Source organism: Perissodus microlepis, chromosome 23 (assembly GCF_051167445.1).
Source record: "Perissodus microlepis isolate ML-2025 ecotype Zambia chromosome 23, ASM5116744v1, whole genome shotgun sequence".
Classification (NCBI taxonomy): Eukaryota; Metazoa; Chordata; class Actinopteri; order Cichliformes; family Cichlidae; genus Perissodus; species Perissodus microlepis.
Window position 1 is genome coordinate 17,541,896 of NC_140482.1, and position 16,826 is coordinate 17,558,721.

A 16,826-nucleotide genomic window follows, 5' to 3' on the forward strand; every position below is an offset into this window, starting at 1 on the left:
GGTAGTTCCTATCAAACATATACAGTGGCTGGTTGACAAACCAGCCAAAGACTGAATCATCAATCACTGTGGCTGTGAAAAAGAATGAAAAAAAAATCAACTGTGAGGATCATCCCTGAAGCAAAAGCATGCTTTCAAATGTAAAAGAACATCAGCAAATACAAGTGTGCTGTGACAGTATCAGGCCACGGTCACAGACAGGATTCTTTCCAACACCCAAAATAAACCTGACACCAGCCAACTGCTTCGGTTCATTGTGGTTGGTGAGCGCACGTGCCGGGAAGGACACCAAGTCACAGCCTACAAGGATTCGACTCATCGGAGGAGACCGACGAGAAGCAGTCGCTTTGTTAGTCATTTCACTGTCTGCAGCTTACCTGTGTCCGTGGGCTGATCAGTGGAGAAATTTGTGTGTCTAGTTCATGCCAAATGGAAACTAAATCAGGTGACTGTGACTGGACACAGGACGCATCATCATCAAAGAGTTGCCATGCTTCTGCTCATCGATCAGTTAGAGAAACTCTACCCTGTGTGCACAGTAAACAAGCCTGCTGGGTGCTCTTTGAATTCAAATGACTGGGACCAAAACCTGACGCTTACCTTTGATACATGACATCAATCACCTTCGTTGTTCGTGAACACACTTTTAGTCATGATATAGACTAGTGGTAATAATGAGCTGATAGATGTGGCGACAATTTTCATTTCTTCTTGACTCTTATAGGAACAAAATGATGCAATTTAAGATTGATTTAAAAAGACTGATAATCGATTGGTGGACAACAGGGGTTAGACTTTCAGCCATTTAGCCCCACACATACACTCATCAAGAACAGCAATGTCATGGTAATTTGGGGCAAAACAAGTTTGGATTTTTTTAATAACCCACACAGGCTCAAACATATACATACAGGCTCAAAATCTTTTAATAAGTGGTGCTGAAGGTTCTATGATGTCTCAACTTGACAAGGCTTTTTCTTTTTAGTGATCACGATTGACTAAAACTGGTAGTTTCTTTGCAGCACGGAAAGGATTTGTTTAACAGCCCTTATTGGACTTACAAATGCTCAGAACAGTGGGGGAAGTCTATGGTAGCGGTCCCCAACCCCTGGGCCACAGACCAGTACTGGTCCGTGAGTCGTTTGGTACCGTGCCGCGAGAGATGAGGCTCGGGTGTGAAATTTATGGTTTTCAGGGTTTTTATCGGTTTTGTATCGTTATTTTTTATTGTTTTTATCGTTAACTCTGTTTCCCTGAGTCTTTTTCCATGTTTTATGAATAAATCTTCTTTTTTTGGTACCGGTACTGGCTTTATTTTGTTGTATTTATCCGCGACACCTTGAACGTCCGTGAAAATATCGTCAGACATAAACCGGGCCGTGGTGCATACAAGGTTGCGGACCGCTGGTCTAAGGAACTCACTGAAGATCTAAGAAGGAGAATTGTAGATTTACACAAGTTAGGAAGGTCTAAATAACTGCAGACTCAAAGATCATCAGTTCAAACAATTGTAAGTACAAGTTATTCAGATGTGGAAAAAGACCCAAACTGTCACACAGGAAATTGGTTAGGATCTTCAGAAACAGCACAGAAACTACCAAGGTTCAAGCCTGACATGAACTGGAAACCTCTGGAACACCAGAGAGGGTGCCAATTAAGAAAGAAACCCCTGCTCCAATATAGACCTCTTTTTTTAACGTTTATTATGTGGCAAGACAACGATTGAACTTATATCGTTGCCTTGAGTTATAGTTGGAGTAAAGATGAGGCTTTCAAACCCAAGAACACTGCACCAACTGTCAAGCATGGTGGTGGTAGCATCATTCTCTGGGCCTGTTTTGCTGACAGTGGTAAAGGTGCACTGCACAAAGTGGATAAAAATCAAAAGTGGATGGATGAAACTTGGATTGCGGATGTAACTAAGTTTCTGAAATGGCCTTCCCAAATCCCCTATATATGCAAGTATATAGACAGTATAACAGAGCCTGTATTTATATATACTTTTGACCGTGTGTGAATTAGAGAAAATACAAAATAAATTGAAACTTGGGCACCCAGTACTTGTTTTATCAAGTCATTAAAGATGTATGCTATACAATCATTCCAGAACAAAGAACAGCTTAAAGAAATCATTAAAAGCAAGCAATTATCATGACATTCATGCCCATAATTAGTTTAAACATTTTATTAAACAGCTTTCAGTCTAAATGTACTGAGCATGTGCACTGGTTCACAGATATATTTCTCTTAATCTGTAGCCATGTTTGCTTTGAAATCTCTGATGGTTTTGATCTCATTTTCTTACCTTATGTACACGACCCCTCCACCGTGCTCTGTCTTGCGCTGCCAGCCAATGGGGACCTGGACAGGGACGGCCTGCCTCTCATCTCCTGCCTCGCAGTCCTTTCCGCCATTCATTGCTCCGCTGGTTTTACGCTCGACACCTCAGAGGTATATATATCAGACATCAACCAGCGTCTTCGCAATGCGCGTCATGTTTGTCTTCCAAAGCCGTGGCCGAGGTGGCGGTAGGAGGGAGGGTTCAGGATGATGAATATTCACTTCAGAGTGGGAGTGTGCTCTCAGGTGGAGCTGATGGGGGATGGGGGTGCAGGGTGGGTAGGGTGAGGCAAGCTCACGGCAGACCCTACCCTTTGAGCTGCTTCATGGCCACGGTGCTGAACGGCGGGTGGACTTCCATTACTGCAGCTCGTCATTCGGAGCCATCCGACTCGGGAGGGGAGAAGGAGGAGGGGTGGGGGGTTGGGGTGAGGAATCGGCTGTGCGTTGAGGGGAGAGTCGCTTTACTTTTAATTTTTCACCATTTGTCTCTCACCGCCCAGAACAGGCTCCCCTCAGGCGGACATGTTGCGGACCATGTTCAACATATTGGTTCCCAAATGCAGTTGGGTAGTGGTATTCCCATGGTTCCTTTGAGGGCAGAGGAGAAAAGACAGAGGTGGATGAACAAGAAACAAAGAATTACACATCAAAAATATTTAACAGGCGTACAGCCCTAATAGAAAATTATTTTTTAGTTAACAAAAGCACATCAAGAGCGCAACTCCCCCGAAGGGCAAGGGCTTCAGCTGCAGGGCGTTGCATTGAAAAGATAAAGTCCGTTGTACAGCCCTCCCCATGCCCGTTCATGAAACATTATACTTGATATGGTTTCCTTCTTTAATTTTTTTGTATCCAGGTTTAAGTTTTACCTTGGGTGCTAACAATGAAGGTCAAGGTCAAATAATTACCCAATCCAGGTACTCATGTACCCCAAGGCCTAGTATATTGTTGTGAAATTGTGGGTAATATAAAGTTTTTACAGTTTTTTTTAAAATTTGGTGTCACCTTGACCTGATTTTCATGAAAATTAAATCAGCATGAGCTGTTGTTGGTATCTACCATCACACAAAATTTGAAAATTATATCTTGTAAACTGTGAAGACTAAACTGCTAACAAAAACACAGACAGACAAACGGAACCAATTACATACTCCCTCTTTTTGGAGGGGAGAGTAAAAAGGTAATATCTAAGCCACAAAGCCAATTATTCAGAACTAATTTAAGAAATTTAACCCCCATGATGCACTCTAATTTACTTTGGGGCGATACGGGGAAATACAGGATATAACAAAAATCTGCAGTTATATCTAAATAATTTCTTGTGGCTCAATGGACAGTTAAAATTAGGGTGGGGCCACTCTGATATGTCGATATCAGTTGGTTCCTGACCCAAAAAGCTGGAAGAGATATCTGTAGCTCCTGGCTCTGAAAAGTGAAGCCGATGCAGATTTGTCTTACAACTGTATTCTATTTAATGAGCATTAGGAGGCGAACTCTCTGACTCTGCAAAGAGGACTGCCTATAGAAGTCTAGGGGAAGAAAACCCCTTGCATCTGTAGAGTGACCTCAGAAAACATTTTCCTGATGAGTTTATGTGCTCAGACACTAATTTCAAGCCATACTGAGTAAAACACTAATTTGACCTTGTAAATTAGGGTCAAAATTAGCACAATTAGAGTGTGATAAAAGAATTTCCCAAAGAATGCTAACAGACTGCCATGGTTGCTTGTGTTTTACATGGACGATGACAATTTGTCTAGAAACATTTGCTAACAAACCACTGAGTGTTAGTGAAACCTCCTATTTCTAAGGAAAATATATGCTTTACCACATTTCAAAAGGTCCAACCTTTACTTTGAAGGCAAATGTTCTTGGTTCCAGTTTGCAGGACAGTCCTGACACTACCACCACGATCTATTGGTGATTGATCGATGACGATTAATGATGACTATTGCTATCATTCAGAGACCAAAGCAATTGTAAATGTACTACTAAGAGTCCGGGAATTATAGCTGACCACAGATTATAAAGAGTTCTTGGTCTATGAGTAGGATATTGAGTAAAAGTAATAGTAAAACCAAGGTGCATACTTTATTAAAGGTCTTTCACCTTCAACACGACAACAGCACCACTGCGCCACGCAAGGACAGTTACCCGTCAAAGAACAGCGCAAGCATGCCCGTCGGGGGAGCCTTGGTGCTTGCTGTAATGTGACATACATATAGTGGACCAATAAAAATGCAGAATGACAAGAAGTGTGCTTTTAATACAAGCAAAATCCACGAACAGTCTGCAAACATGATGTAGACCAGAATGTAGTTAATTTTGGGTCTTCAGGCTATGAGACGGAGGCAGACCGCAAGCAAAAGACTAGCTTTTAATGTTTAAAGCAAGTTTAAAGTTTCAAAGCTTTAATGTACAGATTACAAATCAACGACTTCACCAAGAGGGAGACAAAAAATATTAATTCATGAATACACAAACTGTTCTTGACAAGATGAACTCCTCTTTGCAGCTCAGAAACTTGAGCCAGAAAACTTGAGTTATTCTGCGACCTTCTAAGAAATGGAACAGGAATGATAGCTCAGCTCTCGAGTCTCCAATGGTCCATGTCTGTAGCAAAGTATAATCAAGGTCTTAACAAAGAAAGGTAATAACCAGCATTGTGATACACATTAACTCTTACTGGGGTTTTACGTTTTGTCAAGCGAGCTAATGCAAAGAAAGCCTGGCAACTAGAAGTAGTAACATCTCGCTGCAAGAAAATCATCATCAGCTGTCTAATAAGTTTGGTACCAGAACTAGGGCTGCCACAAACGATTATTTTGATAGTCAACTAGTCACCGATTATTTTTGCGATTAGTCGACTAATCAGATCATGCATCCATTGGACGTAAAACGTACAGCTTATTGCACCAGCATGCATCTGCTCTTATATAACTATCATTAGCTTACAGCTTTAAGTGTTTAAGGTATGTGCTAACTAAAAATAAAGACAAGATGATAGTTTATTACATTTTAATGAAATTTACAGATTGTTTCGGTGAAGTTTAATAAACTCCTTGCTATCTAAAATATAACAGGACACTGGAGTATATTCTCGAGCATCTCACACTTCTGATAATCAGCTGTCTGCTTGACGTTTATTCAGCTGTGTAAAAACTATAACTTTAATCTCAGCCAAACCAATTTACTCAGGAACAAATAAAATACTAAAAAAAAGGCCAAACAATAACATTTTTAAGTTATCTAAATGACTTATATATCATGTTTAACCTGAGTAGCGAAAGAAGGCGGTGGGTTTGAAAACGATTTGCTCAGAGTCCGGTGTTCTCACGGCTCTAGTGAGCCTTGCCCCCGGCTAGCTATCGAGCTAGTGACAGAAAACGTCGGAGCGCTTTTTGAAAATATGTGGTGTCTTGATAAACTGAGCAGATATTTGAGGTTTACACAGCTACATTCTCGCCTGAAAATATGTTAAACGTGTATTTTGTGACCCAGAAAGAATAATAAGAGTAATATTAAAACTAACTAGCTGCCGCCATTGTTGGAAACTGAGCTGGGCTGCGCTATGAATTCTGGGACAGAGCTACTTCTTCTTCTTCGGGGTTTAACGGCAGCTGGCATCCTTGTACATGCAGTGCTGCCATCTTTTGTTTCAGTCCGTTATTACACTCTTAAATCCTACTACTTCTGCGTCTTTTGTGATCTTACAAAGCTTCAAACGACGTGTCGACTATTAAATCAGTCATCGACGATTTTTATAGTCGACGTAATCGTGACTAGTCGACTAATTGTGGCAGCCCTAACCAGAACCAATACCAATGTGGTACACCGGTTCAGTCGTAGCAGTCGACTAGATTTACAAACTTTGTTTGCTTTAGTATCCTTACTAGGAGTCTGTAGCTTAATCGCTTAAATATTAGACGAAGGTTTACACAGCAATTGATTGTTGAAAATGCTTTCATTTATCCTCACCGCTTTCATAACAACAGGTCTTTAATCTTGCCTCAACATTCAAGTCTATATAAAGAAAACAAAAAAAAAACACTGCAGCAGTTTTGTCAGCTTCCCCCCGTCTCCCTATCAGACAGTAGGAGAAGCCCGTCAAAGCTGGTAATCAGGCTGAATAGAGCCTGTGAGTGATGGAGCTCCATGCAAAGCTTCCTCTCAGCCGCTGGTGCTGCTGACTCATAACTGAGACCAAACTCAGTGACACCACCACAGAGGAAGAACGGTTTAAAAAAGAAAAAAGAAAGAAAGAAAGAAAGAAAAAAGAAAAGAAAGAGGTGGCAGTTAAACGTACGCAGTTTATCTGGAAAGACACGACAGCAAAAGGAGAAACCTCTGCTGCATAGTTAAAATCTAATTTAACATAAGTCTAAGTCTAGGTTGGGTTGGGTTCACACTGGAGGGAAAAATGAATTATACTTCCCTGTAGGAGCCCAGTGCAGCGTTGCTATTTGAAGACATCTTTGGCTTTTATAAATGCTGTTTTTTTGAGGCATGCTCTCTTGTATTATTCCCTCAAATTGGAAAGATACAGACTCGTAAAATCATGGGCCTGACCTCAATCAAACACTTGTGATTTTTTTTTTTAAATTACCAACCACCGAGAGCTACTCTACAACACAAAAATTCATAAGCATGATTATTTTGATCAGCAGTTAATCTTATTCACTTAACACAATCCTACTCTTTTTCCTATTTTTGGTTTACCATTCTTTAGAACTTCTTCTTATGCACGAACTAGCTTCATGGATCAGTTTTTTGGGATCATCTCTAAGGCATGCTGCAGTCATACCACATGAATTACAAAAGCTTACATAACAATAACAGTGTTAACAGTTTTCCCCCCCACTGGGGCAGGTCGATCACTTTAAATTCCCCCAAAATAAAGCCAATTAAAATTACTTTACATGCTGTTAGCTTATCGCATAAAAATAACATGTCATTTATTAGCAGACTGATACTTCCACTGCAGTTAGTACGTAAAGTAAAATGCATGTAAAGGAGTTAAAAATAAATATACATAACAAATGTTAGGGGAATCCGTTTTGTCTTCATCTAACTGAGCAACAAAGTATTGGTCGATTAAATTTTTAAATATCTGTACCAGTCTTGAAAATCATACATCATAGGCTCTAAAAGAGAGGCAGCTGTTAGCCTGCATCAAGTTTACAAGAAATTTTTACAGATTTAGAGATCTATCAGGTAGCAACAGTGTTTAGCAGTGCTGCTTCACACCAGGAAGGTCCTGAGTTCGATTCTACCACGTGCCTGGGGCCTTTCTGTGTGGAGTTCACATGTTCTCCCCATGTTTGCGTGGGTACTCTCTGGGTACTCCAGCTTCCTCCCACAGTCCAAAGGCATGCCGTTATAGGGGTTAGGTTAATTGATGATTCTAAATTGCCCATAAGTGTGACTGTGAATGGTTGTGTGTTTTAAGTCTGCGCCAGATTGGCGACCAGTCCATGGCTCCAGCCGTTGGATGGACAAAGATCAGTTTATCTGCAAGCAGACAGTTTTCATTTTAGCTTCTACTTAAATTACTAAGCTGCTGCCATGTAAAAAGTAGATGGAAGCAGTTAAAAAACAACAACAACCAAACAAACAAAACAGTTTTTCGTTACATTTAAACAATCCATATGGGTGGTTTGATTTCCATTGGCATTTCATTGTGAAAATACTGACGGTAATAAAAACTAATTATTAAAAACTAATGATTACTGGCTCCAAAGATTCGGCCACTTTTTATGTTGAACCCTGCACAAATACAAAATTTAAGGGAAAAAAAAAATCAAACGTAAACAGGATTTTATCAATTTCTCTCAAACCACACATATAATTATTATGGACAACCACATTTGACTTTCGAAAAATGTTCTCTCAAGTCTTGGCAATCATGGACGAACAAAAAAAAAAAAAAAATCTTTCTCTAACCGATATCAATAAACTATTTACATGCTTTCCAAACTACAACTTTCTACATGAAAGTTGCTGTCATTAGCAGCCATGCTAATGGACATACCAGTAGTATCAGTACACATCTGCACTACAAAAAACAGGGTACATGTGAATACAGCATATGCTATGCTGTCCCAAACAAATGCTGTGTCCTGGTAGACTGTAAAGCTTGAGGGCTACGACTTCACCAAAGATATCACAGGAATGGTGAATTTTTATCCACCTAGGTTACAATCTACAAGTTCAACGTCTTCTAAGTGGCCAAGTAATGTCCTCGCTGTCAGCAAGGACTCCCAACCAGGAGGGTTAAGAAAAACGTGTCTTTTTACAGAGGATTTCCTTAAACCTAAAGTACAAAAAACAGTGGGAAAAGGAAATGAAACCAATTTTTGTGTGTTTCCTTTGCTGCTTGAACATGCTGAAAGTGTGTTTTCTTAGTCATAGGTGACAGCAGAGCTGAGTTCCCGAAACATAACTGCACATCATGGCTGCAGCAGCTGGAGATACCACGTGGAAGACACAAGAAGTATGATTCACCATCTCGGGCTGTTTGTATTTTCTCCTGCCAGCTGTTTATAGCAGTGGCGGTCATGAAGAGAACAATGAGGAAGATGCATAAAGGCTCCCAGCCTTCAATAAAGCACACCTACTAAAGCTACCTCTACCTGTCTCTAACTCCTGATGTGAATTTGGGGAACAGTGAAGGTGCACCCTGCCACCTACTGCTCTGCCAGCTACATAGAGATGCAGGAGGAGGTGGATAAAACTGCTACAAGCTGGACTGTCTGAGATCAAACACTAGCAGTCAAACCAATGCAGTTGTATAAAATACACCAACTGTGGATGGAAAAAAAAAGACAGAGACACGTATTTGAAATCCGTTTTCCTACTTTGTCTCCTTAAACCATAGAAGAGAAATATGAGAGGAAATCTCTCAACTTATAGTGCATAAAGTTAGACCTCAAGCAAAAACTTGAACAGCGGATGAAAATAATTTTTTACTTTTTTCTTTAAAGTATCGCCATCCAGATTTTCAGAAGTGAATATTTGCTAAAATTAGGTTCTGTATGAAAGGTATGTATCACAACTTCATGCTTTCTTGCACCGCACTTTCCAATAGTGAGTTTAGTAGGTTAATTGTATTCTGTTTTATTTTCCATGAACTTTTTCTCTGTTATTACTCAAAGTTTTCATTGAAATCTATAATAATTTTACTTCATTGTATTTATTTTGACTTCAAATTTGTTTCTAGCTCTTAAAGGTATTTGTTTGGCCATATGGTCATTTATTTTACTGAGCTATCAGGGCTGGTAAAAAAAACAACAAACAAACAAAAAAAAAAAACGGCAGATTTCAAACTATGTTTATCTACTCTGAGGACCTGTAACTGAAAGTATTCACAAAATGAAGGTAAATGTTGCAACCCCTTTTTAAATATGCCAACTCAGATTTGTATGGATAAACCCAGAAAGGTCAATCTCACACATCCAAAAGTGCATGTACTTAAATGTGATGGGAATTTTACAGTTTGGAGTGAATCCAGCTGCACACCTCACCAAAACAGTAGGGAACAAGAGAGGGAAAAAGTTAATGTGGTACAAAAGCAAGAAATTCACCCTCAATAGGAAATGAGTAAAAAAAAATTACAAACTGTTTCAGATAAGAAATCACATTAAAGAAAAAAAAAAGACGAGCAGAAACACAGCCAAAGACCCTCGAGTAACTAAATTTGTGGTCCATTAAAGATGGCAGCTTATGTAAATGAAAACGTTCTCCCTCAGTGTCCAAATATTAAAGAATATGATCAGACAAAGTGGCCTGTGTGCATTTCAAGTAGATTTCTTTGCTTTGTTCATGCCTGAGCTGGACTTTCACTCAACTCTAACGACAACCTGTCTCTGACCGATCTTTAGTCATCGGGACAAGAAAAGGGGAAAGAGGAAAACCTCTTTATCTGGGAGCCGACAACCTTTACTCGCCAACTCACAATTCAGGTTAGAACATGAGCTCCAAACGACTTTAGGAGCACGCAACGCCAGTTTGCCAGCATTTGGATTCTGGTAAGTTTGAATGGAGCACATAACCCACTGGAAGACTTAAGGTCTTTGCAGAGTGACAAACTAATAAAGCCAATTAGAAGAGATAACAGTGGTGGAGTAGTTGTTCTGGGAACTGTAAAAATCAAGGGAGCACAGTCACAGTCCAGCAGAAGCATTAAAATAGATGATCTGTTATTCTTACTGGTATTACACAGGGTCTGACATAACCAATGGCAAAGTAAAATGTGTGTCTGCACAGGTTGATTTCAACCAATCAGTTCAACTGTAAAAAACAAAAAAACAAAAACAAAAAACTAGATGAAGTCAAACCCCATTAACAAGTGAGTGAGCATTTTCTCATTACAGGAAGCACACGAGGCTGCTGAGAGAAACTGGTGTGGAAAAAAGCAGCGGGAAGGCAACACTGGAGGTTTGGAGCTCCACAGCATGAACCCCTCATCTGTATTTGAGGCTAAAAGTAGACTGAAAATTCACAATAAGCCTCCTTGTATTGTAAGGTAAAGACCCTTCAGTACTAGAGGGAGAACCCCAACAATCCGATGATCCCTATGAGCAAGAACTGGGCAACAGTAGGGAGGAAGAACTCCCTTTGAACACAAAGAGACCTCCAGCATCCTGCTGTAACTGGTTGAGTGGTGAGGGGATAAAGATGCCAGAGTCTGCTTTTTATATGATGCTGGCTTTTAATTTTAAAATGAGAATCTATGGAAGAGCAGTGGCAGTGTCACGACTGAAAGCATGACCCCAGGTGAAGTGAACAATTTTTTTTCCCCCAGAATAGACATCAGCAGGATTTTTGTGTTATTCACAATTTAACAAAAATAAATAAATTTAAAAATTCCTGGTGGTAAAAAGCCCACAAGAGTCTTTATCAAGCTACCAGAACAGCAAATTTAAAAACGTGAAAAGCATCTTTTACACTGCTTTCTTTGTAAAACTCACAAATACGTCATCCACTCGTCTTTCTCAACAGCTTTTTTGTTTAATTTCATATTTTTGGCAGATGTTTGAATAAAAATCCCTAAATTCAGATATGGATGGTCTTTTGGCACCAATGTGCCCACCATTGATTTTAATCACTAAAGAGTTTATTAATAATCACAGAAACCCTTTTTTTTCGTAAGAGGAGAAACACCCTTCCAAAGGTCTTCTCTATGCAGTATATGACAAACTTGAATAGTCATGAATACTTTTTGCATACGTGACTTTAACAACAGCATTTTCCTTTTGTTGTCCACCTATTTAGCAATAATTTTAAAAATGAAACACAAGAACAACACTGCATTTGGAAATTCTTAGTCTTTTCAGCACAGCTATTTCCATTATTGGCTTACTCTTAACTCACAGAGTTGGTATATAATAAACTCGTTGAAGAGGACCAGTACAGCTTGAAAAATTGTTGTTGTTTTGTTTTTTAGGAGTGGTAAAAAGTACTTAAAAAAAGCTGCCTTTATGCAAATGGACAGCTTGTTTAGTATAAATTTGGCAGATTTCTTAAAATTGCAGCCATCCTCTCTTTCTAGCAGAAATACTTGCATACAGAGATACATGCAGTGCTCACTCTAAGTAGGAGCACAAAGTGGCCTCTACTACATTTATATATAATTATTTTGCACATTTTGACCATAGCATATGTCTGCATTTATCCCATCTCCATCTTAACAGGTGGGCAAATCTGAACAAAACGTTGTGTGATGTCACACACACAACAATTATTCACAAATAGATAGATGGAGAGAGAGAGAGAGATTTTAGAGATTTGTTATAAATCCATTTATTTTTCCTTTTGTACATACTATGTTTATTTCATCATTTCCTTGCACATGCAAAGCCACTAATACATCATGCATTCATCTTCCTCAATATCTTGTCTTTTATTTCAGTCTTTTTGGCATGTGATTTAATGAACTGCCTGAAATTGGATTAAAATGGTCTTTTTATTGTTGTGCCTCATTATTGTGTTGTTTTTAACTGTTAGAATTATGAATATTGCATGTATGTCTGAATTATCATTCTCTGTTTTAAATGTATTTTGAAAATAATTCTTTTTAATCTCTAAATTTGGAAATTTTATGTTCTTTTCATGACAGAAAAGAACATAAATTATGGAGTTGCTCTTAACTCTCATAGTCTGTATATAATTAACTAAGTTAAAAGGACCAGTTCAGCTAGGAAAAACAATGCCATTTATTAGTTGTGGAGAAACATACCTCCATACACATTTAAATAAAGCCATAGAGAACATTTTCAAAAATACTATGACGTGAAAGTCACAAATCTCTCCTTGAATTTAATATTTATGGTTTTAAGTACATTTGTTTCAACTTTTTATTTCACTTTTTACTCTTAAAGATAAGGTCATTACAGAGCACCAGCTTGGAGAAACATACCTCCACAAGCATTTATGATGCAGGACACAAGCTGATAGAACGCAGCAAAAAATTTACCAAGTTTATGAGGTCAATGCATGAAAAAGATTATACCACTGTTTTTAGACGTCTTTAATTTAGGAATAGTCTGATGTAAAAGTCGCAAATGCATTGCCATAGCCCCACATTTGGGGCTATGGCAATTACATAATCTTTGACAATACAATAAAATCTAAAATAAAACCAATAAAGTTGTTCCCTAATACTTTAAGTGTCGCTGGAGTCTTCATGTCATCAGATCTTTGTCTTCTTTGTGCACCTTGGAATTAGGTGAAGTTGTGCCAGAAAAATTTGTTGGATATCTACATAACAGTTTCCCAAATGTTCCTCACAGTAAGAACGACAGTTTCATTAACAAAAGTACTGTTTTAGTACATGGTATTAGCAGAAAGTTGGTGCCTGTGTATCGGTACTGGAAAAAGTACCCTAATTACAACAAAGTGAGCCTACGTCAGATGCATTCAAAGGTGTTTATATGGAGCATTTTTATTCTGTTTGGGCTTTTAATCCCATTAAAGTCTGAAAATTAGAGTCCAGGTAAACATAGATATGAAGAGGAAAATTACAGGTAGAAATGCTCTTACCCATTATTTAGATGAGATATCTGTGCATTCAAAGAACTACTTATTGTCATTTTTTTTCCTTAATTAAGAAGAAATGTTGAGAGGGTTTTCAGATGCAGACAGTTTTTGAGAGTTTTTTCACAGCGAAACATGAAAGTGTCACAAAAAGAGACTTATTTGTTGATGTACAAGGACACAAATTATAGGGATTTTTTGTGGTAGGTCGCACAACTTCATAAGCAATGTATTTCAATAGATGATATATTTCGTGTTTGCATTGTGTTTGTATTGTATTATTCCTAAACTTGTACAGTAGCTTTTAGTACCTAAACCTAGGGCTGTGCGATATGACCAAAATCTCATATCCTGATATAAGACATCTATCGTCCCGATGACGATATAAATCACAAAAATTTAACATTTTTTTTGTAAATTCTGTGAATCTCGGGCAGCTCGACTTGCGTGGAGTGTTTCCAGCTGGGCGTCGTGTACCTGGAGTCAAGTGTTTTAACCGATGCATGAAACTATACATTTTTAGACATAAGTTGTAACGGCCGCCGTTTTCTTTGTGAGTATTTATTACACAGCGTGCTGCGGGGAAAAGCCTGTTCTAACGTTTGAGTCTAAGGTTTACTTTTTTGGCACCTGGCGGCTCTTTTTTTGCTTCTCATCCGAAAATACTCTGCATACTCTTTCACATGATTCAGTTTATTTTGAAAAGTCTCAACAGGATCTTGAGCTTTATTGTGAAAGGTTTATGTGGAAAATAAACAAGCGGACACGTGATGCAATGGTTTTACCGTCGTTGTTGCTAACGTCAACGCATAAATACAGGCGCTTGTCCGTCCCTAGTGTGGTTATATTAAATATAAGAGAAAGAGAGAACTTTAAGAAATTAATATAGCCACTACAGTGACCATCAAAACGATGAAAAAATATTGCCGTAAACAGTTTATTTTGCGACACCACGAAATAAACGATAGCGTAAAATTAAACGATAGACGTTTTTATATCGTCATCCGGTATATATCGTTATATCGAACAGCCCTACCTAAACCTATACCTGAGTATTGTGAAAATCTTCAGCCACCCCTTATTTCTTTATATTTTGCTTCAGATGAGCCAGACTTTGCTATTTTTTAAAGCTTGAACAATAGTTCTCCAGGCTTTCTGGAGGTCTCCCAAAGTTTTTCTTTGGGCATTTACTGTTTTTTTTCCCACTGGGGTTCAGTCCAGTCATAGTTTTTCCTTATTTATTTAGTCAAATCTATGAAAAATGCCAACAATAACACAGACTGACAGGTTCAAAAAGTAACAAACTGATTCCCAAAGAGCTATTAGCTGGTTTATCTCAGCATGGTGTGCAGCATGTCCTTAAAAAAAATCTGAGGAAACTGAACAAGTAGAGGACACAAGAAGACTTGGAAGGCCTACAGCAGATGAACAGTATATTAAAGTCATGTTCTTATGCAAAATCACAAAAGGGCTGCCTGGAAAATCAGTTGTAACGGGTCTTACGGAGTGATGAATCCAAATTTGACATTTTTGTTTCAAATTGTTGCCAGTATGTAAAGAGAGGTACAACTGTGAGTGGTTCTATCATGGTTTGGGACTAGATTTCAGCCACTGATGTGGGAAATCTTGTCAAAACTGTTGGTAAAACAAGTATGAATGCAGAGAAGTCTGATTTTGATGCACCAATGATCCCAAACACACTGCCAGTGCACTAAAAGAAAACAAAATGCTACACTGTCAGTCATGGATTGGCCTCCCCGGAGCCCGGACCTCATAATAACTAAGAACAGAACCAAAGGCATCCAAGATCCAAAGAAAAGCTTTGAATGTCCTTCAAGAATCCTGGAGAACTATTCCAGAAGACTACTTAATGAAATGACAAGAACGCTACCTAAGAGAGTTCAGACTGTGTTGAAGAGTAAAGGTGGTCACACCAGATATTGACATTCAAGCCCAGCAGAACTGTACAGAACTGTACAGGTCCATTTTTATATACTGTATCTTCATTTATGTTTGCACACATTTCCCATTTCCTAGAAAAGTATACAGAAATGAGGGGCCGCTAAAGACTTTTCTATTACCTTTCACCTTTTTAAAGTGGAAAACATTAATCTGCCGTACACCAACACAAATCAGTACATGAGTACAGTACATGAAACACTAATCAATAGATTAAAGGTTGCAACTAATTCATAAACTGCTGCGAGACTGCGCTGAAGATGTTCAATATGAAGGTTTTTTTTAGTGAATTTCCATCTATATTTACAGCTGTCCAGTTTCATGAAAGTGAAGAGCTACCAGCACAAAGCACCTTCTATTTGCTAAGCATAAACCTGCAACACCACAAAGGTTAGACACGCGGTCCTGACCCATAAGATATCCACCGCTGGCTAGATTAAACCCATTAATTCTCAGCACAGCACTTAAATCTTGCTGTAGCTCCTGCCTGCTGGATTTGGCTAAGGAAAGCTTCGGGGATAAATGAGCCATATTGTCCTGCAGCAGCCTTCAAAGTTGACAGCCACATAGCCTGAATGACAAGACTTTTTTACCCACCCGAAGCCGGAGGAAGATGACAACCGCTTGTGTACACAACCAAAACAACCTAAACGTTAGATAATAGCCAATTAGCCTGGTGGACATTAGCTGGGGCTGCTCATCAACTGAGCCAAATATTGGTTTAATAACCATTAGCTCGAGCTCCATCGTGTGAGGGGCCTCCGCATTAAGAGGGGACCGTGTCAACAAGCGGGATCAGTCCTGTCTGACTGCCTTTTTGATGCACTGGACACAGCATCTGAACTAGCTGGGGGGTTAGCCTGCCAAGCGTCAGCTGTCTAGCTGCCGTTAGCTTAGCTAGCTTGTTGTAACGAAAATGAATTAGGACGAGCTCGGCTACGCTAATAACGTTTCAGCATTTAATTGGAACCGCGGAGCTGGGTTCGTGCATGCCGGGGACCAGCAGGCCCGGGGTTCCGACTTCAAATTGTCGAAGTAAAAAAAAAAAAAGAGAGAGAAGAAGCAGCTAGGCCCGGTCGTTGAGGTTTCGAGCCAAAGGGGGAGGGGGGCAGGCAAGGCCAGGGGTAAGGCCGAGTTAGCACGGGTTAGCTTAGCATGCTAGCTAACAGCCGTGCAAGCCCGTTGCGTTTGCAGAGGGGAGAGCGAAGAAGAAGAAGAGAGAGAGAGGGAGAGAGAGAGACGCTTTTCAGGCACTAACGTTTCTGTCTGCGTCAAATCAAACCGTAAACTGTCCGTTCTTACCCGGGCATCCCGGCGAATGCGTACCGGAGCCGAAACAGCGAAACGGGCGAGCAACAGTGCGTCTGCAAGCTTAGGAAAAATAAGAATAAGCAGCCTACCCATTAGTTCTCTTCCTCTGCTGGTTCTCCTACACTGGGATATTGGAAATGATGGAGAGCCGCACTGCGCATGCGCCGAGCTCAACCAGC

General features: G+C 39.5%; 1 protein-coding gene across 2 annotated transcripts in view; it reads right to left on the reverse strand.

Annotated features, from left to right (window-relative positions):
* The window catches only part of mbd5 (methyl-CpG binding domain protein 5), a 46,497-nt gene extending 29,671 nt beyond the window's left edge, over positions 1-16,826 (reverse strand). Inside the window, exons 1-2 of one of the 2 annotated variants that reach the window (XM_084920993.1) lie at positions 16,737-16,826; positions 2,306-2,931 (exon numbers count right to left, since the gene is read on the reverse strand). In XM_084920993.1, the coding sequence (XP_084777119.1) occupies positions 2,306-2,418 (113 nt within the window). In that variant the 5' untranslated portion in view covers positions 2,419-2,931; positions 16,737-16,826. Of the gene's footprint in view, positions 1-2,305; positions 2,932-16,638 lie in introns of both variants that reach the window. The other variant, XM_084920994.1, reaches the window with a different exon arrangement.